General features: G+C 42.4%; 1 protein-coding gene across 4 annotated transcripts; it reads left to right on the top strand.

The window, feature by feature from the left end:
- Positions 1 to 1,145: 1,145 nt before the first annotated feature.
- hook3 (hook microtubule-tethering protein 3) lies at positions 1,146 to 21,614 on the top strand. Of its 4 annotated transcripts, none has more exons than XM_079179070.1 (25): positions 1,146 to 1,280; positions 5,654 to 5,739; positions 5,988 to 6,060; positions 6,307 to 6,357; positions 6,535 to 6,667; positions 6,798 to 6,865; positions 7,019 to 7,081; positions 7,566 to 7,649; positions 8,228 to 8,290; positions 9,449 to 9,612; positions 9,721 to 9,861; positions 9,981 to 10,068; positions 10,222 to 10,335; positions 10,500 to 10,610; positions 10,724 to 10,808; positions 10,912 to 10,981; positions 12,459 to 12,599; positions 12,893 to 12,980; positions 14,401 to 14,435; positions 14,606 to 14,688; positions 14,886 to 14,986; positions 15,084 to 15,188; positions 15,372 to 15,443; positions 16,497 to 16,633; positions 18,164 to 21,614. In XM_079179070.1, the coding sequence occupies exons 1-25, from the start codon at positions 1,224 to 1,226 to the stop codon at positions 18,177 to 18,179; spliced, it is 2,229 nt and encodes a 742-aa protein (XP_079035196.1). In that variant the 5' UTR covers positions 1,146 to 1,223; the 3' UTR covers positions 18,180 to 21,614. The 4 variants fall into 4 exon arrangements, with proteins under 4 accessions (XP_079035196.1, XP_079035197.1, XP_079035198.1 ...); XM_079179071.1 differs by having other exon boundaries at positions 16,814 to 21,614; XM_079179072.1 differs by lacking the exon at positions 8,228 to 8,290.
- The last annotated feature ends 5,857 nt before the right edge of the window (positions 21,615 to 27,471 follow it).

Raw genomic sequence — 27,471 nt, 5'->3', positions numbered from 1 at the left:
TTGACAGCCAAACAGAAGCAGCATGTGTTGTAAAAGCTGCTGCTCATCTCCAGCAGAGAACCGGTTAGGGGAGTGTCTAAGGTGGGAAAATACTGTAGCTGCTGGAGGAGTCAGTGCTTCGGCGCAAACTGCATCACAATTTCCCCCCAAAAAATATAATAATAAATATCACACATACAAGTAATTTCTATCTTACACACACAAACTCTCTTCGCCTTCTTCAAGATCAACGGTTTTCCATTTAAAATGCTCCAGTGTGACTGAGACTATGAAACAATATCATCGTCCTCTTCGATGGATTCCATAACGAAGTGTCAGTCAGGATACTTGCCATGACAATCACCATTTATTGAGTTTGGTGGTAATATGATGCTCCAGACCATTCTGTCCAAGCGTTACACAGACTTGTCTCCGAGCACAGCCCCCAATATTCCTTCAGAAGGGAGGGGGGGAGAGACGAGACAGCTATTAATACCATAGGCCACTTCCGTTCTTTGCTATAAGTCTATGATGTTATTTTAGAAACCTGAAGAGGTAAAATTATCCAGTAATTCTTTGGCTATGGTTTTTTGCTTTCCTATGTTGGTAATCCTCTCACAACCATCCCTATTTAGCTTGGTTGGGAACCACCACCTGACATTACCAGTTTTGCACCCACTGAATGCATTTTCTTTGACAAGCAAGGCTGGGTTACCTACAGGGCCTTGGGCCAAAGGTGTCTGCATGGCAATTACTTTATGCATATTCAATACATTACAAATGTGTTTGGTATTGCACCAGTAAAGCACAATAAACCGAAACTGGCCCAAAGGTAATTTCCACATTTTACCAAAACTTTAGCCAATAGCTAATTTTTGCTCGGGGTCCCAGCAGGTTCATCCCAAAAAAAGCTAAAAAGTCCTTGTTTTTGACTTTGAAAGTGGCCGTAAATGCAACTTCAACACACAGCTTCATATTTGTGTTACCAAGCTTCAAATTGTTGGGCTCCATGCCATTGCCATTCCTGTCCCAAAGCAACATTTCAATATTTTAGTGTTTTTTTTCTTGATATGCACTGGAGACTCCGCCCACCCAGCCCTCCCCCGGCAGACGCCGGACTTGCGAAGCAGCGAACCCAACTATTGGCCGACGTGACTGAGAGGTATCGGGAGTAACGTTACATGAAGCCGACTGTTAACTTCAGGCTCTGTACACCACGCAAAGTCGGTTTACGTTAGTTAACGATGACTACATCGGGGTCCTTGGATCGAATGGAGCTCTGTGAAAGCCTCTTGACATGGGTAGGTGATCAAACATGAAGTTCGGGGGTTTATTTCCACTGACAGACTACTCTGTCTGCTAGCTAGCATACGAGGCTACCCCTAGCTCGATGAGCTAGCGGCGGTAACGTTAGCAGGCTAGAGGAAAATGACACACAGGCTCACGTTGGTTACGTATGCAGGCCAGCTGTTTGCTGCTTTAGCTGCTGATGTGTTGTCTGCTAGCTGCCAGGAATACCTTCTACCCAGCCATGAACATACCTTTGGTTCTAGCCCTGTACAGTTGGGTGTTTAGCTAGCTCAACTTTATAATGCTCTGTCTGTGTGTTGTAACGGGGTGGATTTAACGTCAGAAACGTTGGCCTTGTTATGGTTTATCGCTTTCTTAGCAACGTCTTTTTCCTCTGGATGGAGAACACAACGTAACAGCTCGGTGTCTGAATTCCTGCCATTGTTGACCAATGTATAATTATGTCCGATCTCCCTTCCCCGTTGCTCCTGATACAAAATGTGAAATACAGGCTCGCATCCCGGGCTTGGCTTTGTAACGATACCCTAAATCTTTGTACGGATTTGTAAGCAACCAAGTGGAAAAGGGGCATCAGATCAGGATCACATTATACGGATTGTTAGCATGTTTGCATTGTTGACACAACACACACGCATCTGAAGAAAAGTCCACATTATCTTAACTGTAATGTTGACTGTTGGACAGGGAAAAGGCAATACTAACACTGCCTACAGCCTTTGTGATGCTTCAACCTTCATCACACACATTACCCAGATGTGCACAGAACTGTGAATGGATCGGCTGACATATCATTTGATGGTGTTTTCCACCATACACTACTGGCTCAAATGACAGTAGTGCATGCTGAAAACATGCATGTAGGGCTGGTTTTAGTTAGAGCTCAGTACACACAAGTCATGTTGTCCCATAATCATACTTGAAATCAATTTGTGAGATTGAGACATCAGAGCTTGTGGGTTTATTGAATGCGACATGTACATTCATCTCTGTTGCCTCCGCCTCTTGTCGTCATAGCTTGTCTTAGATGTAGCAACTCAGAGTTTCCTTTCTTCATGCTCCTCGTGGTGATGTCGCTGGCAAACATTCCTCACGTACCTGTTAACTGTGAAGTCACAGCACAGAGTGTGACCGATTGTTGCTGACGCGCGTGATGCTGTACCTCCTTTACGAAATAGCAGTGGAGAGATGTCAAGGCAACTGTCTCTGCTCTGGGGTTCCCCTCAAGTATTTACCGTGGTACCAGTGTGGAAAATATAACCAGATGTCAGCCAAGTGACGGTTTATCTTTGACTTTAGTGTCTGCTGTCAGCCATGCTATTCAGCTGATGGCTCTTGTCTGTCAAATAAACCGGTTTGTCTTATGAGATAATGTTAGTCAAGTGATAAAATGATCTCTCGTGACATTGTAGTCACTTGGCAAAACATGATGCCTCATTTTTTCCCTTTTTTTTACCACATAAACCTCTGTGGAATATATGTATATTCGGTAAAGAAAATGTATTTCAATTAAGCAGAGCTCTTCATGTGGCCCTAGCTGCATCAGATATCTTGTAATTTCAGTTATCAATACACATGCTAATGTTTTTCACCAGATGTATTAATAACTGTATTTAAGCATTACCTACAAATGTGCCCTATAACTTTAGCAACCAGATAGAGTAAAGCAGCACTGCTGAAAAAAGAATCATGTCTGACATTTACACAGAAATGATGCACTGGATCGCACATCACCAAAGAAACTAAGTGCCTTGCTTGTATTTTATTGTCTCTTGGCTGTTAAACCCCCTTCAACTGGCACCACAGGCACGTTCGTTTACTGTTACCGTCAAAATTGTCCATAGTTGGCATGTGTGGCGTTTGTATGCTAGTCTTCCTTTTGGACGCATTAAAATCAAAACAAAAGAGCTGACTGATATGCTGTATGATGAGACCTAATGTGGACATTATAGTTGAGAGGGGAAAGTATCTGCTTCCCTTTGATCACTCGTCCTAGTCATGTGACACAGTTTTCCAAAACTAGACTCTTTTCCAACTGTTTCTAATAGATAAGAAATTCAGTTATGTTCCCCATGTTTATTTTCTATGTCATGGCCCTTTTGCGTGCTACCACGAAGTTGTTGTCATTACAGCAGTTATTGTGCATGTGACTCAGAAAGCTGAAAGGGTATTATAGGAAATGCGGCTTTTGGTGAAGCTTTTCCTGTGTGAAATTGTTTAGGTCTCATACACTGTCAGACATGAACTTCTTTCAGCTAAACTCAACTTAGCCCTCTTATCTTCCCTTTTAAGCAGATTGCTATGGATGATGTGATCAAAGCGGACTGGATGTAATCTGGGAACATGAACCAGAACCTCAAAATCCCCTCCGATCACACGACGCTTTGTATCCAAATTCATTGGTTTTCAATCATCACATTGCAGCTCACACACAAAGAGTGTGCATTAACAGGACCCTAAGACACCGTGCAGATAAAACAATACAATATGTTATGTGGTGTATGCTGCTTTATAATTGAAACAGAGCTGGCAAAAGGGGGCTTCTTTCACAGATAGCCGGTGCCGGCACAATGTCCTACACACAGCATAAAGGAAGTCACCAGCACTGCTCCACTGTGGCTTTTCAGGAGACATCACATGGGCATACATTCTGTTTAAAGGCTTTGTATTCCAGTACAGCATGTACAGCACAGGTTTGTTGACCGAACATGCAGTCAAGCATGGGGGGGAGCTGTGGCAATGCGAACCTATTTCTGCTTGGGACAATAGTGTAGGGTGTAAAAATAGAGCTCTGTCAAAGGGGGATGCAATACTGTTAGTATGCAACAGATCTGGATGTGTTGGACCTCAACACATGCCTCGGTTTGATTTAATTTAATTTAACAGTGTTGCTTACTTATTATTGTGTTAGTATCCAGGAAGTCAGCATGTAACCCACTCTACAAGACAACTTAGCACCACAGGAAGGGTGTAGACTTGAGTGTGATGTGCCGTAATACATTTTAGATTGTAGTTTTAATTCGGCCGGGTAATTGGAGTGGGTCAGGTTTTCTTCAGACTCTCATTGGTAACCCGTGTTATGTAATCGGGGGGGATTGTTTTGTGTTGGCTTTAGCCGCTAGCTGTCTACTGATACACAGAGAAGCTATCTTATTGCTGCTTGGCTACCTGGAAAAAAAAAACAGTGATAGCTAGTTAGTGGAAATATGAATAATAATACAGATGTTTTTAGATCAGGTGCACGAGGGTGTCCTCTTGTTGACGAGTCAGTCATTTGAAAGCTCTCACAGTCATTCAGGAGCAGTACAACTCTGAGAGGAGGTTCCTAGGAGTCGATCTTAACCACTTTAGGATATTTTAAACGTTTTTGTTGTTGTTGGGTCAGTTTACTCCGTGGTTAAAAGTGGAAGGGCAACATTTCTTAAGGTTCACAGCTAAGCACTTGATGCCCAGTGGAGAATCTAAATGAAACATTTAGGTTGTCTGAACTCATCAACTGATTGTGTGTATTGTTTTGTGTCATGTTGACCTCATGCCATGTGAAGTGTGTCCTTGATTGTATACATACAGTGTCGAATGTCTTCGTGTTTACAGACCTCTGGCTCTGCTAATAAGGGATATTATCGGGCACTCTGAAGTGTTGCTGCTCAGATTACGGCCACACAGTCATTGGAGACGTTCTTGCATCATCTTTTATTTCAAGAAGACATGTTCTACAGCCAGTAGTTTAATATTAGTGGACACAACACCAAGCAAATGGCCTACCCAACGCTTGCAGCTGCTTTTCACAGTGAAATATTTCTACTAGTTTAACAATGACGAGCTGAAAATGTGTCCGGATGCATTAACGTCCAGCTTGAGTCTCGCTTAAAGCCCTCTGCTCAGTTCATTTCCACCCAATCGTCAGGGTTCAACCTGTGTTGATCTGTGTTGATCTCTCAGACAGTTTTGGGCTGAAGGCCTTGTTTGTCGCCCTCTGCTCTCGGTGAGTCTGTGACTCGGGGCTCGAGAGCTGCATGTTGAGCCACGTAATGAAAAGTGAGACCGACGGAACGACGTGCAGGCAGAATTGAAACCTCGTCATTTTCCTTCTGTCAGAATTCCAACATTCCTGCTCTCAATTTCCCCTCCTTTTGGCACGTGGACAGAAAAATATGAACTTGTGTGTCTGGGCAACAGACTTTAAGCCTGGAGGAAAAGTGACGAAGAAGGACATAAAGGACGGAAAGGGAACAATGACTTGCCAAGCGAGAATAAAAGGATCGGGGAAAAAAAGAGATGGAAATGGAGCAAGAAGGACAGGCAAAGTTGTGAGAAATTTAGCAGGACCCAGCACTCAACACGCGTTTGTCTGTTTGTTGTTTAGATCCAGACTTTTGGAGTGGAGGCTCCATGCAAGACAGTAGACGACTTGACGGGCGGTATCGTCATGGCCCAAGCTCTGCAGAAAATGTAAGTTCGGTGAATGAGAAAATGCATCTTTCTCAAAAATACTTCTCTTTTTGTGGTATTTTACATTGTCGGTGGCATGTTGTGTCATTGCTGAGCAGACTGAATTATATGTGAAAAGAACATATACCAGAATGTGCAGTAAACATAATAAACGTATTGAAACATTCAGTAAGAGTCTGTCACTCTCAGCCCTTTTTCTCACTCAACTTCCCTTAAGCCCTGTTCTCTTGTCCATCTGAATTTTATAGAGATGTAGTGTATTTCAACGACGCTTGGATTAGTAGAATCAAACCAGAGGTTGGGGACAACTGGAGGTTAAAGGTAAGAATACGTTTTAGTAGTGTGTGTGTGTGTGTGTGTGTGTGTGTGTGTGTGTGTGTGTGTGTGTGTGTGTGTGTGTGTGTGTGTGTGTGTGTGTGTGTGTGTGTGTGTGTGTGTGTGTGTGTGTGTGTGTGTGGGTGGTTTATGTTTTGTGAGGCCAGTTTCTTCTTTTCCCCATCAGCGAATGACATAGCAGACTTTTCCAAGTTTAAATGAAACGTCTACATAAGCTCTCTCTTGTTTCAGATCAGCAATCTCAAGAAAGTTCTGAAAGGCGTCCTAGACTATAACCAGGAGGTAAGAACAACCTACTGTATTCATTGTGATTTGATCAGTACCCAGCATTACATAAGCCCATGTGTTGCTAGTCGGGACTAGTTGTGACTGCAGGCACTCCCCTTAAAACCTTTAGCACAACACAGGCCATAATAATCCAGTTCTGATTGTTTAAATGCCTTTTTGTCTCCTGTCTAGATCTTAGGCCAGCACATCAACGACTTCACGCTACCAGATGTCAACCTTATTGGGGAGCACGCTGACGCGGCGGAGCTTGGGAGGATGCTTCAGCTTATTCTGGGCTGTGCTGTCAACTGTGAGCAGAAACAAGGTGCGCGTCCCGTCAGCGATGTGTGCGATATGTCGTTTAGAAAACAATGTTCGGCGATATCACAATGCATCACCAACTGACTCGGAGGCTTGAATTTCTCCCCCACAATTATTTTGTCCTATTTCCCTAGAATACATCCAGACCATAATGATGATGGAGGAGTCGGTGCAGCATGTTGTCATGACGGCCATCCAAGAGGTGAACTATCACGCTTTATGGGATGGCAGACTGTACTCCTGCGGGTGTCGGCAGGCTGGTTGTCATCATTACTGAACCGAAGGCGTAGCAAGTTTGCTGCTGTGTACACGTAACTTCTTCCGACCCGTAACCTGTTTCTGTGTGTTCCTGCAGCTGATGAGTAACGAGACTCCAGTGATGGGAGGAAATGACTCGTATGTGGATCTAGACAGACAGGTATGGAGACTATAAAACCTCACCGTGGTGCTTTTTATCGCACGTCTGTTTTCTAACGGGGCCATCAAAATGCTCTCAGATTAGACAGATTACAAAGTTTGAATGTAACTTTCAAGGTAAAATATTGAACATTCACACGTCAAAGTCTTTAAACTCGCACACAGACTCCCTCCAGTATCTGGATTTTCCACTGAAACCTCAACACCAATGCCATTACACACTACCGATGTTGTCCCCCTCCTCCTTTTTGGCCACAGACCTGTAAAACAGCTGGGTGTTTCAACAAGCCATCCTCAGCAGAAGCAGTCTGCTGTTGTGCAATCATTACTGCCTAAATGTTTGTTTAGTCCTTGATCCAACATCTCCTTGAGGTTATACATGTTTGTTCCTGTAGTCTCATCCAAGTAGACAATGCATTGTGTGTGCAAATGAAACACAATCTGCAGGGTTTTTATTGTTTTGTTTTTCTTCTTTCGTTTCTCAGCTGAAGAAGACGGCAGAGGAGCTGAATGACGCTTTGTCTACCAAGGAAGAGATCGCCCAGAGGTGTCGTGAGCTTGACATGCAGGTTGGTGTGTTAAAAATATTGGTATTGTTAGGAAAATACAGCTGTGGTGAAGCGTTTCATTATAGCTGTTGACTGTCAGGCTTTACTCATTAGCCTTGACCAATTATAACCGTGCAATGATGATGCAATGTGAAACTGAAAAGATGAATGAGCGCTTGTGTTCAGTAACTGTGTATTTAGCAGGAACATACTCAAAGTATACATACAAATAACTAACTTTAAATCACATTTCTTTGCTTTATTTTGTTACTCTTTTTACGATCTAACTGATTGTTCATACTTAACAGCTATTTTTTGGTTGCACTTTAAAAGCAGCTCCCTTTTTTTTGCATGATTACACTGTAACACATGTTTCCTCTACTTACGTGATAACATGTTGCAAAAAGAGATTAACTCACTTTATGTCTCTGTCTTCATAGCAGATGATCATAACGAACATATTTATGTCCATTTACTTACTAAAGACACATATTGCAGGAAGAATGGAGCTGCGCTTTAAAGGGTTACCTGCTCTCCTGTCTTGAATCGGTTTCCTCTGATTTCCTCACTATTTCATCACTGTGTGCCTTGCTTTAAAGGCCCTCCGTGTCCAAGAGGAGCGTGATAGACTGAGGTTAGAGTGTAATGAGCTAGAAGAGAGGGTAAATCCAAACTTTCTTTTCTTTCTGTTTCTTTTTTCCATCCATGATGATGATGATGTGGGTGTGTGTGTGTGGTGTGTCTAATAGTCCTGGTTTTTTTCAGTCTGCTTGCGACAGCATCCCCCTGTGGACTCCAGATCCCCGTCCTACTAATTATCTGTGCATGTGTGTGTGTGTGTGTGTGTGTGTGTGTGCACACATATACACATGGTTCTCATGGGGCACACCAGCCACAACTGCAGTTTGGTGTGGGTGTGTCAGTTGTCCCCCCTTCACTAATTATCCTTTGTCTTCTTACCCTTGTGTGTTTCATTGCTCTCCCACAGCAATAGTAGACAGCGGGGGGGAAACCCAGGAAGGAGTCTTTTCTTGTCAAATATGTCAAATATTACAAATATCACACATACTGTATATTATTGTTATGTGACGTTACCATTTTTTCCCCCCGAATTCAAAAAAGTGCACATCAAGAACCTTTTTATCAAAATAAAAAAAAGGACTGTTGTTGACTTGACCCTGATTATTTATACCAGGTTGAGAAATTAAAATATGTGGTAATTGCTTAATCTTTTCATGGCCAGGCAATTAACATTGAAAATAGCAAATATGTTTCTATTGCCTCTTAACAAAAACATTAAGATCAGTTCCTGTGTTTTGAGATGCAACAGGCTTAGTCATGAATTTCTATCATTCGTGGCACATTTAAAATCACAGATCAGCTTCTGCTTTGCTTCGTGTGGAGTTTGATGCCCTGTCTGATCACGCTGAGAAGGCAACATCAAACCATCTGTAGCCCTCTTTGGAGTCTGTTGGTTTGCCCCCGTTGAAGTGTTTTTTGGTGTGTGCTTGCGTTATTACCAGAAGCGATGCTGCAGTATAATAACCTAATGGATTGAATGCCGTAAAGAAAATGCTGCGTTCACATATAAAGTAGTTTGAGAGACACAATTTGAAGAACTAACTTATTTCCCTTCTCTGCTTCTCTTCTCTTCAACATTCCATCCCTCTATCCTCCATTCCACCCCTTTTTTTTCACCTTTCCTGTTATCCAAATCCCTGTCTATCTCACTACTGGACTCATGTCTTTCTGCCCTTTCTGGTTTCTCTTTTTGCATTCCCATTCCTTGCCCTCCTTTTTCGCTCGCGTCCTTTCCACAGGTGGCAGCCCTGCAAGAGGAGAAGAGCAGTTTACTCGCAGAAAACCAGGTCATGATGGAGAGACTTAACCAGTCCGACTCCATAGAGGACATAAACAGCCCTGCGGGACGCAGACACCTCCAGCTGCAGACACAACTGGAGCAACTACAGGAAGAAACGTTCAGGTGTGGAGTTGATGGAAGGAGGGAGAGAGAGAGAGAGAGAGAGTTGAATTGACTGATGCTGGCGTCAAAATCTGATTTTTAAAGATGATTGCCGCTAATTCTGTGTAGGTTGGAGGCATCAAAAGACGATTACCGGATCCGTTGTGAAGAGCTTGAAAAGGAACTTGTGGATGTGAAGTCACAGAATGAAGAGCTTGCGTCTCTGGCTGATGAAGCGCAGTCTCTCAAGGACGAGATGGATGTCCTCAGGTAAGAAGGGGAAGCAAACTCCTGGCTGAAGAAAGACAAACCCTGTTATTTCAGACTTGTCTCCTTTCTTTCTAAATGTAACATCGCAAAATGAAAGAGCCTGTTGTTTCCCTCCCCAGGCATTCATCGGACAAAGTGTCAAAGCTGGAGGGCACGGTGGAACACTACAAGAAGAAGCTGGAGGACATGGGACTTCTCAGGAGACAGGTACACAGACGGCAGCAATAACTTAATGCCTCTCACTCAGTGTCCATATCGTATTTCTTTTACTAATCGCCGAGTGTTGTTCCGACAACTGGCAGCATTTCTAAGTCCGAGTTACAAACAAATACAGTTTACGCGGCTGTCGCTCTTTTCCAGAATAAGCTTTTGGAGGAGAAGAACACGGTGCTGATGCAGAGCAACGTCGGTTTGGAAGAAGAGCTACGAAAGGCGAACGCCACCAAGGGCCAGCTGGAGACATACAAGAGACAGGTAAGCAACCAGCGGCCACGTGGACTCGCGTGGAATAATCGGTACTTGCATGGCCTCCGGCTTGGCGATGTACCCCAACTTGTGAAGCTGTTATTATATAATACTCACACGTGTATATTTTAAGAGATAATGTGTTTCCATTGTCTGCCCTTTTCTCTGCACAGGTGGTTGAACTTCAGAACAGACTGTCAGAAGAGTCTAAAAAGGCCGACAAGTTGGAGTTTGAATACAAACGCGTCAAAGAGAAAGTGGACTCTCTACAAAAAGAAAAAGATGTACGTACAATTCATTGTATTAATATAATCTTTTGGCTTCATTGCACACCCTGCACTATTTCTCATCATATTTTCTGCATAACGTCTTCCCACGTGTTTCTCTCCGTCTGTAGCGTATGCGTACGGAGAGAGACTCTCTGAAGGAGACTATTGAGGAGCTCCATTGTGTCCAAGCCCAGGAGGGACAGCTCACATCAGGTAAAATGAAATGTGGCTAAATATGAATAGCTGAGCTGAGCTATGATGTGCGAGGTCAAGCCTAAATATTTGGTCTCACCCTGTACTCATCTGTTTGTTACAGGCTTGTTCCCGTTGGTCGGCAACGACGGCTCGGACTCACTGGCTGCTGAGATCACCACCCCAGAGATCCGGTATGCCACTGAAGTGATTTTAAATGGAGATGGTGGTGCTATAGAAATGTTGACGGGAGTACAAATATCAGATCATGTCATGCATTTATATTCAGTAGGTCACAGAGGAAGAAATATGACATCAAAGTATTTGTATTTGCTCTATTAAGAAATGTATTTAAAACGTTTTTGGAAACAGTTTATGGCACCCAGTGTTGCAACTTGCGTGCTAGACACACATCAGACTGTGTGTGTGTGTGTGTGTGTGTTTGTGTGTGTGTGTGTTCACTCTGTAGCCAGATGGTTTCTGGGCGGCTCTCTCTTTAGCTCTCTCTGCTGTTTTTAAGTGGATGATTTTGGCTTTAAGAGAACCGTCTCTGTAGCGAGTTATGTAATAGTTGTGTGTGAGTTACATCAGCCTGACTGCTGCTTTCCAGGAGGGCCGGCGTTTCTGCCGGCAGCATATTGTGCCTGAATCTTCTTCATCGTGTGTTAACCAAAACACATATGGATTTACTTTGAAATCCTCTTAAAGCTGCGAATGTAAAAAAAACAAAACAGTACTTGAGTTAACCCAGTCCAGACTAATTATTACTCTCCGGAGGTAAAAGTAAGATTAAACTGTTGTGGCCTGAGGTGATGTCATATCCTGCAAGCTTGCAGAGGTGGAAGTTAAATGTTGCAATAGCAGTGTTTCATGTGAGATATCTAAAGAGAATAACTGTGGTTGAAATACAAAATTGATGATTCATGCTCACTTGTGATTGTCAGTTCAGCACCCAACAGGGAGTGTGAAGACTGAACCAGGATGTGCCTTTATGACAGAAAAGCGTCCCGGGCTCAGTTTCCTCTAAACTATAAAACAGCATGAACAACAGCTGGAATTTAGTTAGTCTCTCACTTTGCTGCAGGGTAGGATTCGAAACTCGACCGGTCCTGTCGCTGTAATATTTTCCCAATAAGCTGTTTTGGAACCTCTTCTCTAGTCTTCCTTTGCCTTCCCTGGCCTGACTTTTGCTAGCCAGCGGCTGTGAGTTCATCTGGAAACATTCAGTAAGTTACTTTACTTGGAAAGGAAGCAGCAGCCACGCCCTAAGAAACACAGGAACCAGGAGACAGACTTGTGCTCAACACTATCAAAATACAGATCCGAGACACAACACATCTTATCTGTTTGAGGGAAAAGTATCTCAAATACCTCTGCCCGTCTTTCCACCTAACAGTTAAAGGAACAGAGAAAGAGTGGGCATCTCAAAGTGTATATATTTATATTTTCAGAGGATGCACTGTTGGTCAGTCTGACGGCTCACCACAATATTACAGCAGCAGTACGGTAGTCTTGTTGCTGCAAATGTTTTAGTCTTAACCAGTAGTCTTTGTTTAGGTAAATATTTTGTATACTGTACAGGTATAACAATCAATACTGGTTGTTTCAACTTTGTTCGATCAGTGGTGTTTGGAATTAATACTTGCTTCGGTCCCGATGTGTTTTTCCCAGAGAACATCTGATTCATCTTCAGCATGAGAACAAGATGCTGAAACTGGCCCAGGAGGGATCCGACAATGAGAAGATTGCGCTGTTGCAGAGTCTGCTGGAGGATGCCAACAGAAGAAAGAATGAGCTGGAGACAGAGAACAGGTCAGCAGAGGGCAGAGAATGGCAACCGGGGAGCATTAGCAGCGACGGCAAACAAACTGGAGGCTGAATCATTTTTCTATTTGCGTATGAAAACACAAATGCATTTTCTCCTTCTGTGCTCACTATCTTATTTTGGAAGGGTGATTGTGTTTCCCTGTGTTGGTTTTATTTATTTAATTTGTCTATACTGGAATTTCAGTCACTGACCTTTTAGTCAGCAGCTTCTCTGTGCATTGCCGTGTTAAAACTTGTTTGTCAAACTGGTCTTTTGTGCTTTTTTTTTTTTTATCTAGGTTAATCAATCAGCGCCTGATGGAGGAACAGGGTCAGGTAGAGGAGCTACACAAGAATCTCGAAGAACAGGGTTCCAAAGCAGATGATGTAAGTAACGATATGTTTGTTCTGCTTTGTGGAGGCATAACTCTGATACCAGTTGAAATGTTGGCAACAGCCACAAATTCCCATCGAAACGCACATAAACAAAGATGTTTGACAAGACTGCAGTACACCGCTCCTCTTGAAGGCTCACGGTTTTGATATTTTATTTAAAGAAGTAACATTAAAAAGAGAAAAGCTCAAATTATGTATAATTAACATAATTAACCATCTGTCTTTTTTACACTTATTTGAAGTATTTTGACTACCGGTACTTACTTTCAGTGTTTTTAGAAGCAGTACAGTTTATAAAAACAAGTAAGCAATATGCAGAGAATATACATAAATACATATATATCACAATTATGGAGGAATAATCTAGGAAGACCTTTTATTTAAGTACATTTTTAAGTACAAATGAGCTGGTGTGTCAAACGTCGGGTGCAAATATGGGAACCTTGACAGATTATTTGGGTGATTATTGCCTCTCGGTGAAATACTTGTGCGTTTTCTTTTCAAATAATGCTTCCACTCACAGACTATAGTAAGTATAACTTTGTGATTCCTGACAAGTTCCCTCTCTTAAGACTTTGTTCTTTCAAGATGTCAGCTGTTTGACTTCATGTAACAACTCACAATGTAACACATTTGCATATGTTATAGAATGACTTCATGCATTTGTTTCACTGAGTTGTTGCACAGAAGGAGTAGATACGTTTTTTGCTAGCTCGGTTGTTTTGGATTCTGCATTCTTCTCTTTCCTGTTAGAAGTAGAGCGGCGTCTGTAGTCAGTTCTTTGGTGTCTTCTTTGTGTCTCTCTAGAAACCCAACTTTCCTCTTTCCTCCACGCTGTTTGAATTCTTGTTTAGAGATACTCTGCAGGTTTCTGCTCTCTCGTGATTTTGCTGCACACCACATACAGACTCAAAGAACATCCAAAATGAACCAGAACAATCCTCGAATTGTAAACATTCTTTGTCATCATCCCATCCTGGGAAACCACTTCATCGCCCAGCCCAAAGTATTGGTTTGGGGGTCTGTTGGTTGCCTCATTTACTGAAATTCTAGATGTATTAATGTAGTTTTAATACCACATGGCAACATTACCCACACATGTTGTGTTCCACACTTCCCTCTGTTGGATGAGAAGGGACATGTGCAGGGTTTTCTTACATTGTGGTGCCTTTTAATATCAACTGTAAAAGGTCCTTTTCAACTAAGCGAGAGAACAAGCCTGGCACACACGTGTGGCTGCAGGTATAAAGATGGAGAAGACTAGAGTTTGCAACTGCTGCATTTATCCAACAGAGTGTCTTTAAATGTTCCTAGTTTTTTATTAAATTATTTCAAGTTGTATCTTTGGGTTGTGTAGGTTGGAATATAATGTTATAAAAGTTGTCCTTTATTTGTTTTTCCTTTCATTCAGTCTTCCATCCTGAAGAAGAAATATGAGCAGCACATGTGAGTTCCCGTTTTACAAACCCAGAAATATGTTTACATATAAACAAAATCGAAGTAAATAGATTTGAAATGTCCTCTTCATTCACTTCTGGGACGCTTAATATGAAATAATCGTCAAAACCGGGCCTGAAAAACATTTTTTGACGTTGGTGCTTTGTACTCTTCATCAGGGAGAAGCTACGAGAGTTGAACAATGAGTTACTGAAGAAGAACGCCTTCATCGACGAAATGGAGCCGAAATACAACACCAGCTGTGAGTTTGAATTCTGAATGTGTGAAGTGCAGCTGAAGCCCGTTGACCTCCATCCTCTCTGACCACCTGTTCTTATCCTTTTTAGAATTTTAAATGATTTAATGTATGATGTGCGACAGCTCAGTGCATTCTCGTAGCAAAGGACAAATAAACTAAACTAAAAAGAAACTAAAAACTTTTATGTTGTTGCCTCTCAGCCCAACGAGTGGAGGAGCTGGAAGACGCCTTGAAGAAGAAAGATGAAGACATGAAGCAGATGGAGGAGAGATATAAGAAATACCTGGAAAAGGCCAAGAGTGTGAGTATATTCATGGGTGACCTATCTTTTGCACGGTGCATTGGAAACCAGGGAGGCTTGCTGTGGGTGACGTGATTTGAATGTGTTTCTGCTCCAGGTGATCCGGACCCTGGACCCCAAGCAGAACCAGGGTTCAGGTCCAGAAGTCCAGGCCCTTAAGAACCAGCTGCAGGAGAAGGACAGGATGCTGCACTCATTGGAGGTAATCAAGTATTAGAAGTTGGATGATCCGGTAAGGGAAGCGGTGGACTCAACTGGGTTAACCGGTCACGTTTATAGATGAGCAGTGACTGGAGAAGGACGCATGATTTAAGTGTGTGAAAACATAAAAAAAGTACCTGCATTGCTTATTCTTTTGTGTGTTTGTTGTGTTTTCTCCAAACAGAAAGAGATGGACAAGACAAAAACCCAGAGAGATTACGAGGAGAAGCTGATCGTGTCAGCCTGGTACAATATGGTGAGAAGGACCTTCACAGCCTATGACACAGTTTGTTGACGAGTGTCCTTTTTATATTGTGGCACGCACTAATGCACAGCTGGGGTTTGTTCCCAAGAAGAGTTAAAATTCATAATACACAGAAGTCCAGCCCTTCTCTCTCTCTCTATCTCCCTCCTTCTGTCTCTCTTTCTATCTGTCATTAATAATATGAGTTATATCTGTGAGTAATATAGAACCTGAAGCCATTTTCATGTGGAAATGCATAAACAGTTGATAGTACCAGCTTCTCAAAAGTCAGAATTCCCCACTTTTATTATAGAGACTTAAGTATCTTGAGGTTTTGGACTCCTGATGGGACAAAAAAATACATTTTATTAAGTTATATTGTGCTCTTGGACAGTGATGGGCATTTTTCACATGTATAATTTAACAAATATCTACTTATAAATAAAAAATATTATTTATTTTCAACTCGTAATAATACATAGCTCACCCAAGGATAGTTATTAGCAATAACACATCAAATGAGGCACTGACAAACAGACACAATATTTCAAAATAATTGTCCAGAAATCATTTGCTGTCAGTTATTCCTTTGGTAGACTAAACATCACACTTTTTTCTTACACATATCATTCCACCCACATGTATTTATGAATTTGAATGCCTTTAATGTTGTTTTTTTTGTAATACCCTCTTGTAGTGTCGGCCAAGTATTGCATGAAATGGTGTCATTATTTATAAGTCATGCAAGAAGGCGTTTCAACCACCAGAGGGCAGCATTGCTCTTCTATAGTTGTAAAAAAGAAGGAAAAAAAAACATTTCCTCCCTTAAACATTTGATCGATAGCTGGTGTTAATGTTCATGAGTGGTTAAATAGGAACTGATATTGTGTTTAAGGTAATTTGCTTCACGATTATTGCACTGCTGGTAGCTGATTCTGTGTGTTGTGCTCCTGCAAAAAGCTCTGGCTGAGACGCTGCTATTGATTCTCCATCTACTCGCTGTTATGTTCCCTGATGAAGACCATTAAAGGGCACTAATGAGACTTCCTCCGTATCTTTTCTCAGGGTATGTCTCTGCAGAAGAAGGCGGCTGAAGACAGACTTGCCAACACGGGTTCTGGTCAGTCCTTCCTGGCCCGGCAGAGACAAGCCACCAGCACACGTCGCTCCTATCCAGGCCACGGCCAGCCAGCTACCGCAAGGTAGATGGGGACAGCAGGGCAGAAAAATAACACGACAAACCACCGTACAAATCCCCTGAACTTACACACTATAGACGTGCCCTTTTTTTTTTTGAGGCACGCTATTTGCATTCATTTCTAATGGGACGTTCTTGTTTTCCTATTGCCTATTGATTTTCCTTTTTTTTTCTTCTTGATCAGATCCATGAGGTAGAGATGCCAGGCAAGGCTGCCCAAAATTTCGCACCACTTTTCTTTTCTTTTTTTTTTCTCACAAAGCATATTTTTTAACCCTGACTCCTGTGATGCCAGGCTCCAACCCTTTTAACACCCCAGCATATTCCACAGGGTCTGACTAATCACCCCCAAAACCTCCGCTCTTCCTCCCTCTCGACCCCTGACCTTCCTCGACCCGTACTCTGTGGCAAACCTTTGTCCGGCGGGTCATTTTTACCCACGAAAGGCAGAGAAGAAAATCGCACCTTCTTGACAAGTTACAAGAAGGTTACGCACATCTCTACCGGTCACGGCGTTTTAAGGTCCACCGGGTTTCTCTCTGTCCTGCGATATCTGTTTAAACTCTTACCATGTAGCTTTTCAGCAGGCGGCAGCAATCCTCAATGTGTTCAACGTTTGAATTTTGTTTCTCAAATGGAGATACGTTGCTCTCCTGCCGTGTAATGTTATGTTTGTTTTTTTTTAATTTAGATGCACAATTGAGCAACAAATACATAGGAAGATGTGTAGTCATCTCATGTAAATGTTCCATTTGCTTGCTAAATGGTCTTAATGATCTCTAATAGGACTTCATGATTTGGGAAAAAAACAGGTAACAGTGCAGCAATAATTGTGAATTTTAATTTCTCCTGAGGGAAAAAACGTAAAGTTACTGCTTCAGCTGTTGAGGTTTTTATCAGAAGTTGCATTCCTCAGTGAGGTAGATTGTGGCAAAGCTTTCTACATAACTGCGTTGACTGGCTTTCATTATCTTTCTTAAGGAGCCACCGTCACGCAAACTGTAGTTTCAGCTTCACCAGCATTTACCAGGTTGTCTCAGACGACACCGTACGTGCCATAGTGTGACATTTCAATACGTGTGCCGCCGTATTTTGGTCGACAGCGCTCAAGGAAGATCTAGTCGTGAGATAGTTTTAGATCCTGGGATTGAGACTTGGTTCGCAGATCGCCCCTTTCTGCTAATAAGTCGACAACGAGAAGGTGTGTTTAACTGTGTAGCTCAGTTCTTTTCCATATCATTTAAGAATCCATTGATTGCTATCATAGTGAAACGGTTGTTCAAGGTGAGCTTCCCATGTCACTTTAAACAGAAATCTTGTGTAGGTATGCTTGTTGCAGCTGTCCTTTTTCTTTTAACCCATTTATTGTTCCACTCTGTTTTCATCGTCACTGTTTTTAATCCGCATCGTGAACGATCTCTTATTAACACGACGGACTTTCAGGAGCCTTGGAATTGAGCCTGTTCGTTTGCTTGTGTATGTGTTTAGATCAACCGTAAGCTAACAAAACCGTCTCTCTTTCCTCCCTCAACAGCAATGTCACTGCATGACTGGCACACCAGTGAGCTGGCCAAGCCTTGAGCGGCCCGGCCCGGCCCGGCCCGGCCCGTCCCCCGGGCAGGGCTAGACTGAGGCACGCGATGCATGAACTCCCTGCCTGCCTACTGTTTGCATGACTTTGCATTGACTCAAGTCTGCGAATAACCGGCGCACCAGTAACAGCACGAGCACTAACAACCCTCTGCAGTGTCATGCGTTGTAACCCCCAGACAAGCTCAAGGAGGCCAGAAACTAAACTCCTCTCCCCACCCTTCCAGCCCCTTGCTCCTCATGTTCTCCTGCTCTCTCCCTGTTCCCCTTCTCTCCTCTCCTCTCCTCTCCATCTCTCCTCCCGCCACTCTCTCTTCGTGGACATGCCTGCTTGTGCTTCCACACCGCATCAAGTCTGTTACACTTCAATGTATGTTAACACCAAGGACGGGGGCAGAGTATAGCAGCGTAGTCTGCCAATCAAGCAGTTGATCTACAAACAGGCCTTTTGCTGTCATGTCTAACTTGACGTTGGCCGGCTGCCTCAGGATACCTCGATGTCATATTTCCACATATCTGTTTGTAGCCTGCAAATCTCCATAACACAAAACCGCTACCCTTTAAACTTGGTTCTGCCCAGCCTCTCCTCGACATGTTGCTAGATGGCATCTTTAGAAGTGGTTTTACCTCAAGTATTAGTTGGTACAACAAGGAGAGCGGACAGGGCATTACCGGGACGTCCTGGAGGCTTTTTGGGCAGATTGCAGTCGGAGCATAGGATGGCAAAATAAGTGTTTTTTTAAAATGAATAACATTGTTACAGATATGCTTTTAATACGGGATAAAAGCCCCCATTAAGTCTACCTACAACTTTTTCTTTCAATGGAATTCAATGTCCGCATAGCATCTGTTTTTACTGTGTTCTCTGCTACTCGTGTCTAATTGAGCCAAAAGCAAGAGGCTCTGCGGACGGTGCATTTTGTCACACGTTTTATATACATTTTTACCATAAAACATGAATGCTAATTTAATAGAATGATATCCTGACAAAAATCAGCGAATGAAACCGCACATTAGCTCACGCAGGCTAATGTGCGGTGCATTCAATTTGTTGCCGGGAAAGCGCTTACTATTTTAAAAAAACGTAGAAAGGGAAACCACTGCGACAGTCTCAAAGGATCCTGTTAATGCAACTTAACGGTAAATATGTGATTTTGGCGTTGCGAGTGCTGACACGTGCAGTTTACAGAATGAGTTCTACGAGACACAAGTGATAGTACCAGTAATAAGGAACCTGAACTTGGTGTTGCTGCAAGACATACTGTACACTGTGTGTAGCTTTATTTTAAATACGTGTCTTATTTAAATTTTATTTTCAGAGCGTAGTATAGGTATGTTGACAATTAGGATGAGAGAGACTTAAAACAAAAACACACACTTGGAGCTCAGGATTTATGCATATTATAGGCATAAGTGCATACATTTTTCACAAGAGAGAGATGGTTGAATCCTCCAATTTTAATGCCTTTGTTTAAAATATGATATTTAAAAAAAAAAAAAGACAAGACTGGCTGGTCTTTATATGACTAAAGACCGCAAGGCATACTACCTTTTTAAAGACCATTTTTATTGTGTTATTTGAAAAAAGAAAGTTTTTAATCTCATATACATACATTAAGGAGGCTTAATGAGGGCTTTTCTTCTCTGTACTTATGACCTATTTTACTCATAAATGTGTTATTGTGTAACCTTGGTTTAATTCATGCCGTGCATTTTTATCTTAATGGCTTATTTATTCTTTCGGCGCTTGTACAGCAGTGTTGTTACATTTTGTTTTTTACATCAGTAGTATTATTCTATCGCCACTTGTACTGTTACAATGGAGTTGGAAGTTTCCGTACCACATCGAGATACTGTTACATACTTGTCTTATGCAACGGACGGAGGAGATGGTTTGAAACAGTGTCGTGTTTGTCTCCATCTAATGAAAATGACACAAACGGTTATTATATTAACAGTGTCATCTGAGTCTGCGGAAAATGGAGAAAACTGCGCAAGGTTCCGTTTACCTCCAGTCTTTTCAGGAAGAGGAGTTTCTTAGAAAACGTGTCACGTTTGAAACAGAATGTTTTCTCATCAACAGAAGAAAGCACATTTTTACACGTTACTGTGACCCAACCCTACAAACCATCATTAGTGTTTTCTAGCGACGGCAACAAAGACGGGGGGTGGCGGGCGGGTCTGCGGGAAAAGGCTCATTAGCTGTTAGGCATGCACGTGTAATTGCATTCAAAATGAAGTCCGCTCAGATGTTTGATTAACTTATCTTCATCAAATTAGATTCGACGTTCGGGCATCAAATAGATTAGTGTTCCGGGAGGGAGCGGCGACGCAGTATGCAGTTTCAGTATAAATGTAGTTGCAAAGTAAAAGGCGTGATGTTTTGTCTTGTTCTCTACTTGTTTCTGTCCAAGTCTGTGTTTAGGAAACCACTTGCCATTAACATCCAGCTGTAAGTTATATTACACAGAACTCTTTTTTTAACCGTCCATCCTCATGAGTCATTGGTTTGGTAAGAAATCTGTATATAATGGAACACATCCACATTGTGGTTGACCTGTTTAAAATCATATCAGGGATGTTAGGGAAGACATTTTCTGTTGCGTAATATCCCCGAAGAGAAAGCATATAATGTTGTCCTCTTTAGCCCCCCCCCCCCCCCCATCAAGTCAGCCACTGTAATTTGTCATTATACGTCTCTGTGTAAATAAATAGTGTTACTGGCGAATAATGAGATACCGGGGGAAAGATCATCACAGTAATATAACCTGAGAAAACCAGCTAGTTTGCGACATTCTCTGACCTTATTTATGCCAAGTTCTCCTCAATAAAGATGGAAAGGTGACATCTTGATGTACTGTTCAATGCTATAACCCCAAATCCTTTCCAAATATTCATTTTTGAGAACAAAATAACGATTGCAGTATTCTTTACAAAGCCCGGTCATAACGTTGTGTATTACTTACATGCCGAAGCTAAAAACGAGTACCCGGTTTTCCCCCTTAGTGTTACCTGACTGCTAATTGCACCGTCAAACGTGATGTATTAGAGGGGACGAAACAAACAAACACAAGGCTGTTAACAGGTCCGAATCGCATCACTACGCGCGCAATGTTTGCTGTATTTTTTTACTCATTGAAAAACTTTTCTTTACTTATTGAAGTAGCAAATAACCTTCCATTTGCCAAGTTTTATATTGCTTGTATACAAACACACTATGTACATACTAAATGTGGCAGTGCTAGAGGAGGTGTCTGGCTATTTGAGAATGAGAATATAAAACTCATGTCAAGTTGGACGGATTTCATTTAGCATCTGTCCGATCAGGACCTATTGATGAAAATGTGCTTCCTACACTGCAAAACTTGGAAATTACATTGTAAATAAAGCTTGTATAAAACGGGCTGCTTGTCTTGTTTTTCTTATTTGTGCAAATCATGCAATCTGATACCACACACATCCAGAGTGTAATGTATCGAATGACAATGTGGGGGCGTAGCGATGAACCGACAGAGAGTTAGCGCCTGAATCTGCAGCTCCCCTCGGCTTCATGGCGCTTTAGCTGACCGGCCCGAAGCACCAATATGTGCTTCTCATGTAGGAAACTGTATTAGCTCACATTCTGTTCTTCAAACCTCTGGATGAAAATAAATATATCATCTGCTGAATGATGAAAAAAAAGAAATATTTTTCCAAAGCTACACCTGTTTAGGAATCACAAGAAAGATGGCCGCTCGCCAGCTACTTGGATAAGAAACGGTTTATTGTTTTAGTCTCCTCTCACCGAGCCACTCGTTTCCCTCAGGAAAGACGTCCATAAGGCCAGGTAGACAGAAGTACGAGGTGATGAGTCAATGTTGTGCACCTCTCTGACCCCAAGTGGCCAAAAAAAAAAAGAAATCATTTAATGGAGGTACGATGTGCTGATGAGCCAGATCCAGTTCCCATGGCCTGCTGTTGGAGATCCGGCCACACATTCAGGAAGCGATCAGGACAAAAAAGGTTGGGGTATGACACACACACACACACAATCCTTAGGTTGCAAAGACCACAAAAGACAAAAACAGTCAAGTTTAGGCCTGTAGTTAATTTGAATCCTTTCTTCAGCTTCTTCTTGAAAACGCCTTCCAGCAGTGCGTCTTTGCTTTCATTAGATCATCTGACAGATGTGACAGTATCCAAGTCGGGCATTCTCTTATTTATAATTCCCTCATAATAACTTGCCTTACCCGCCATCCTAACTGTGGCCTCGGTGCGATAACCACTTTGGTTAATACAGAACAAATGTTGTCACAGTTTTGCTTGAGCTCTGAGTCACGGTGAACTCTGATTTCCGGTATCTGCTTCGCGTATGAATTGAATCTGTGCACACAAACGCATCCCTGCCTGGGAAGTGAAGCCCGCATGCCCCTCGAGGCTGCGGACGCAGGAACTTCCCCGTATCGGTGTCGCGTTCCTCATTCCTGAGAGCTTCTTTTTCTCTCTCCGACCTCAGCCTCTGGGGTGCTTCCTCCTGACATTTCGCAGGCCGAGGGTCCAGAGTCCATACAAATACACTCCTCTGGTTTCTCACTCACTTCCATCATGACGGGTCTGATTGAAAGGAGGGGAGAGGATGGTTAAAGTCCAGTGTTGGAGTCACTTTCCATCCCTGGGTCAAGTCACGTGCGCTGATGGTGAATTTCATCCCAGTTAGGTACCAAAAACAAATGGCTGAAAGTTTAGACGGTAACAGGCGGTTGTCCCTATTTAGTCCACTGTTTACTTTGACTTGGTGATGTTGGTGATACTTTATAATGTAACGTACAGTCCCGTGTCCTGGCAAAAACAATCATCAGAAAATGACACTTTGTCTGCCTTGTAGTCAATGTAATAGTTTCAAAAAAACATCTCCGGGATCTTGTTAAGTGTCCATTCAACCTTGAAATGACACGCTCCCACCTCACACGTTGACAGGTATTTACTGTGTGTTTTAGCTCCAGTTTGCTCCATTTTGTCATCAGGATTTGAAGAAATCACCACAGGCAGACAGTGAGTCATGAACATTATGAATAGGGTGGACAAGCAGCAGCACTGACACCATTCCACTCGTGTGGTCCAGACACAAGCTCACAATTCTTCTACTGTTATTTGAAACATGACGACAAAGTTGTCTGATTCATTAATATTCCATTTTGGTTGGACATTCCCTCAAATATAACATGATTGATACAACTATATATAATTGAACTTGAGATGCAATAACAGCATCCGTATTCATGAGAATTTCAATTTGTACGGCTCGGATATATTTTCTTTGGGGGGAAAAGTTCGACACCTTTAATGCTTCGACACTATGTCAGCTAAATGGCAATGCTGAAGGTGCAAAGATTGTACAGTAACACCCATTTCACTGAACATTGTTGCTCTTACCAGCGAATGCTGCCAGAGTCAGAACATTGTTTCTAATATCCAAAGAAAATGTTGTCATTGATCCCAGATGTTTTTTGTTTTTTTTCTCTTTTTCGACTCTCAATATTGAAGTAATTACGGAAACATTCCACCGGGAGGAAAATCAGAGCAAACGAGAGCTGTCATTTCCCTAATGAAAGAGCCTGTTATTATTCCTCATAACTTAACGTCTGGCTGACAATATGGGCTTTATGACACTTTCAATTTCCATTTCAATCACACTAGTGGGAGGGGGGGGGGGGGAGGCCTGATAACACAAGGCTCTCATTGATGCACACACTCCAACACGCACACACAATCGGACACACACAGATCAGGTGGTGTGTCGGCGCTTTGGTTCGGAGCCCGGCGGATACCTGACCTGAGGTTTTAACACGGACGTGCACACAGAAAGCACACAGGGTCCAACACACACACACACACACACACACACACACACACACACACACACAGGGCACTTTCACCGTCAGCCAAGACACAGGCAACCACTCCACTTCTACATGATCTATTTTGGCACGACTTCAGTGAGATGCAGGTGAGAAGTGCACTGGCGAAACTGAAACCTCATGCTCGGCCTGTTGACACAGTCAGAGAGTCAAAGGAAGGCAGAGTGCCTCTTTGGATTGTATTGACCCCTGTGAGCAGTGGAGAGTTTGAGGGGAGCTGTTTGACTGACGGCCGCTGTGATGTATTTCGTTTGAGACACAAATCTCTTTTCATTTAACATGAAGATGTGTTTATTCCTGCCAGTTTTTACTCATTTTGTTCCTGCTCTCAGGCTTGTTATGTTGTTAAAACACCTCTCGTTGAGCGACAGATTACCGAGGTCTCTAGTAGAACAGAGCTGGCTTGCCGCCATGTTGCATCCCCTCTGATATAGCCGACTGACGGGTTCACCATCAGAATCCGTGACGTCAAAATTAGTCCAATAATCAGGAGTGCTTTCTATTTTTCCACAATTTCTGGGTTCATGATTTTGCTTTTTTAGCCTCACGTCCAACCAGATTTTCTTTTTTCCCTTTTGAACCCCATTGTCCTCGGGACACAAAGAGGCCATACTTGTTGCTTAAAAACCACTTGAATTTGTTTGCTCATGAGCAGACTCCCCATTAAAATATACTCAAGTGGAAGTGGTACATTTAATTAACAGTCCTTCATCAGGTACTTGACACCATCAAAACAACAACTGACTGCAATGGGCTTTTCTGTACATGTGTTTAAAACACAGTGGAATCTCAAATAAATCAAGGTCGCTTCACTTCACATAGATTATTTATAAGACTTTATAAGGTGGCCCCCCGGTGGATGGGCCAAACAAACGCAGGACTGTTACTCGGGAGACAGGCACTCGTGTCTCATGTGAAACCGGAAGTGTTTTTTACTGACGACACCACTGAGTCACGTGACGTTACGTCCGTAGCTTGCGTTGCGTCACAAGAGTACTTATTTTAAGCCAAACCATGACGTAATCCTTACCAAGTAGTTTTATTGCCTGAACCAACCGTTTCACAAAATTAACCATTTGTTACAAGTCAGCTACAATTGTTTCACAACGTTAACAAAGCACGGACCTTCTGCGTCGTCAAGACACTACGCACAATTGCTGAGTAGATGAGATCACGTTTCACACTATTCAATTGGTGCTGATGTGAAACACTGCAATGCCCCGGCAAAGGCGGGGAAGGAGAAGAAGACTACTATAGCAGGTAAATGTGAATGTAAACAATGCAGGCTTCAAATGTATTAACTTGGCAAATGTTTTATCAGAAAGTAAATGCCTTCGACATGTGTGTCAGGCCTCATACACACAGTGGGTTTCAGTGAGAATTACTCAATTTGTTTGTTTAGAAGAAAAGTCCACAGGGCAATTTATAATGTGTCACTCATAAAAAAAGGTTACTCTTGTCTCTCTTTCAAACACGCACACACACGTACATGCACACAGAGTCCCGACAGAGCAGAAAACCTTCGGACCAGAGGGATGAACGGGGATCTCCACGGTGTTTGAGCCAGAGTGACTCACGCTGGGCTCCGTGACCACTAAATCAAAGAGGTGTTTGAACAGCTGCATTCCTTCATACCCCTTCATCCTCCCTCCCTCTCTCTCTCTCTCTCTCGCACTCTCTCTGGCTCTCTGGCTCTCTAACTCTCGGAGTGCAGAAGTGAGGTAAGTCATCCTTTCACTGTGGACAGGTGTCTATTAGAGGTCGAGCGTAAAGATGAGACAGAGAAACTCTGTGAGGCTTCACAGCAGCAACTGCAGCTGATTTATGGACCCATGACAGCCCCGAGTGAGTCATTATGCAGCTTCCATTTCTTTTCTCACATACAGCTGCCCTCCTCCCGAGTCACATACTGTTGGGCCATTAGTTTTCAGTGACAGGCACGATAATTGCAATTGTATGGACGAACTCAGCGCTGAATTTGTTCCTTTGACTGAAACACAAAGTTGTGTTGATTCTCTGAACTGCCACCCTTGATTTAATTCATTCTTTAACCATTGTATTAGTACAGTGGACTTCATCTAAAATAATAGCAATACAAATGCATTGATATCGGTGGATGTTTTAACAGATTGACAATAAAATGAAAGCGAGACAAGCACGGAAACTCACAAGTCAGGGTCAATATCAGAACAGTCAATCTCTTTTTTTTCTTCTTTGAAAGTGGAAATAAATGTTGCTTTTGAACACGTTTGAGCCTCTGGCAGTGACAGATAACTGAGACATCAATTTAAGCATGTCATCATGAAACTTAATGATGTGAATACACATGCACACTGCACATCAGAGAGGGAAAGAGAGTCTTCATGGAACGGGCTGGAAGTCAAGGGTGGAGTTGGACCTCAACTGGGGACAATCTTTGGAAAAGCAACACGATAGATTTCAATTGGATTTTGTTTTCAGTCCATTAAAGGAACAAAACTGAGCATGTGACTGTCTTAAGCTCATCACGATGCAGCGTGATACAAAGTTACTGAGAAGACACAGTTGTGTTGATTTTTACAATTTAACTGTTTTTTCATAAATATTGTTTGGTTATTGTTTATGGTATGTCCTTTGTAATGGACATCAGGACATCATTTTGGAACTTAATGAAATACAATACAATATATTTAAATTATGATATTTTGGCAGATGTATATACATAAAATAATGTAAAAATAAACTCGGTCTACAGACAAGTTAATGGAGACACTGTTTCTAAATGACCTCCAACCCTCGAATATACAGTCTATGCCTCGATGACATTTCTTTACTGTCATTTCCAAATACTTATTGGCCGACATATACGCTGACAGTGATCGGCCATAAGCTAATGTTCACCAATATTTAGGCCCTGACAATTTATTGGGCTGTACGCATCATACATTGGTTGCCAGTTGTTACAACTTCTTGCATTGTCCTCTAACTTAGTCCACCTGCTCAAGAGTAGATCAGAATCTAAGGTGAAAAGAAAAGAAAAGTGGGGAAACAATTTATTTTAATTGTATGGCTTTATGTTGAAAATAGTATTATTATTAATATTAGTAGCAGTAGTAGTAGTATTAGTGGAATGTCCTAATAAATAGAGAGGACAGTGGTAGTGGTGGTTGGTAATTAAGTGAGCTGGAGCAGACATTTGGATCTAGTGTACGCGGTGTGTGTGTGTGTGTGTGTGTGTGTGTGTGTGTGTGTGTGTGTGTGTGTGTGTGTGTGTGTGTGTGTGTGTGTGTGTGTGTGTGTGTGTGTGTGTGTGTGTGTGTGTGTGTGTGTGTGTGTGTGCGTGCGACCACAGAGCCGCCAGGACTCCCTGGATTCC

The sequence above is a fragment of the Pholis gunnellus genome (genome assembly GCF_910591455.1).
Source record: "Pholis gunnellus genome assembly, chromosome: 18".
NCBI classification, from domain to species: domain Eukaryota; kingdom Metazoa; phylum Chordata; class Actinopteri; order Perciformes; family Pholidae; genus Pholis; species Pholis gunnellus.
The sequence above is the reverse complement of the archived record's forward strand: the minus strand, read 5'-3'. Positions and strand labels throughout refer to the sequence as shown.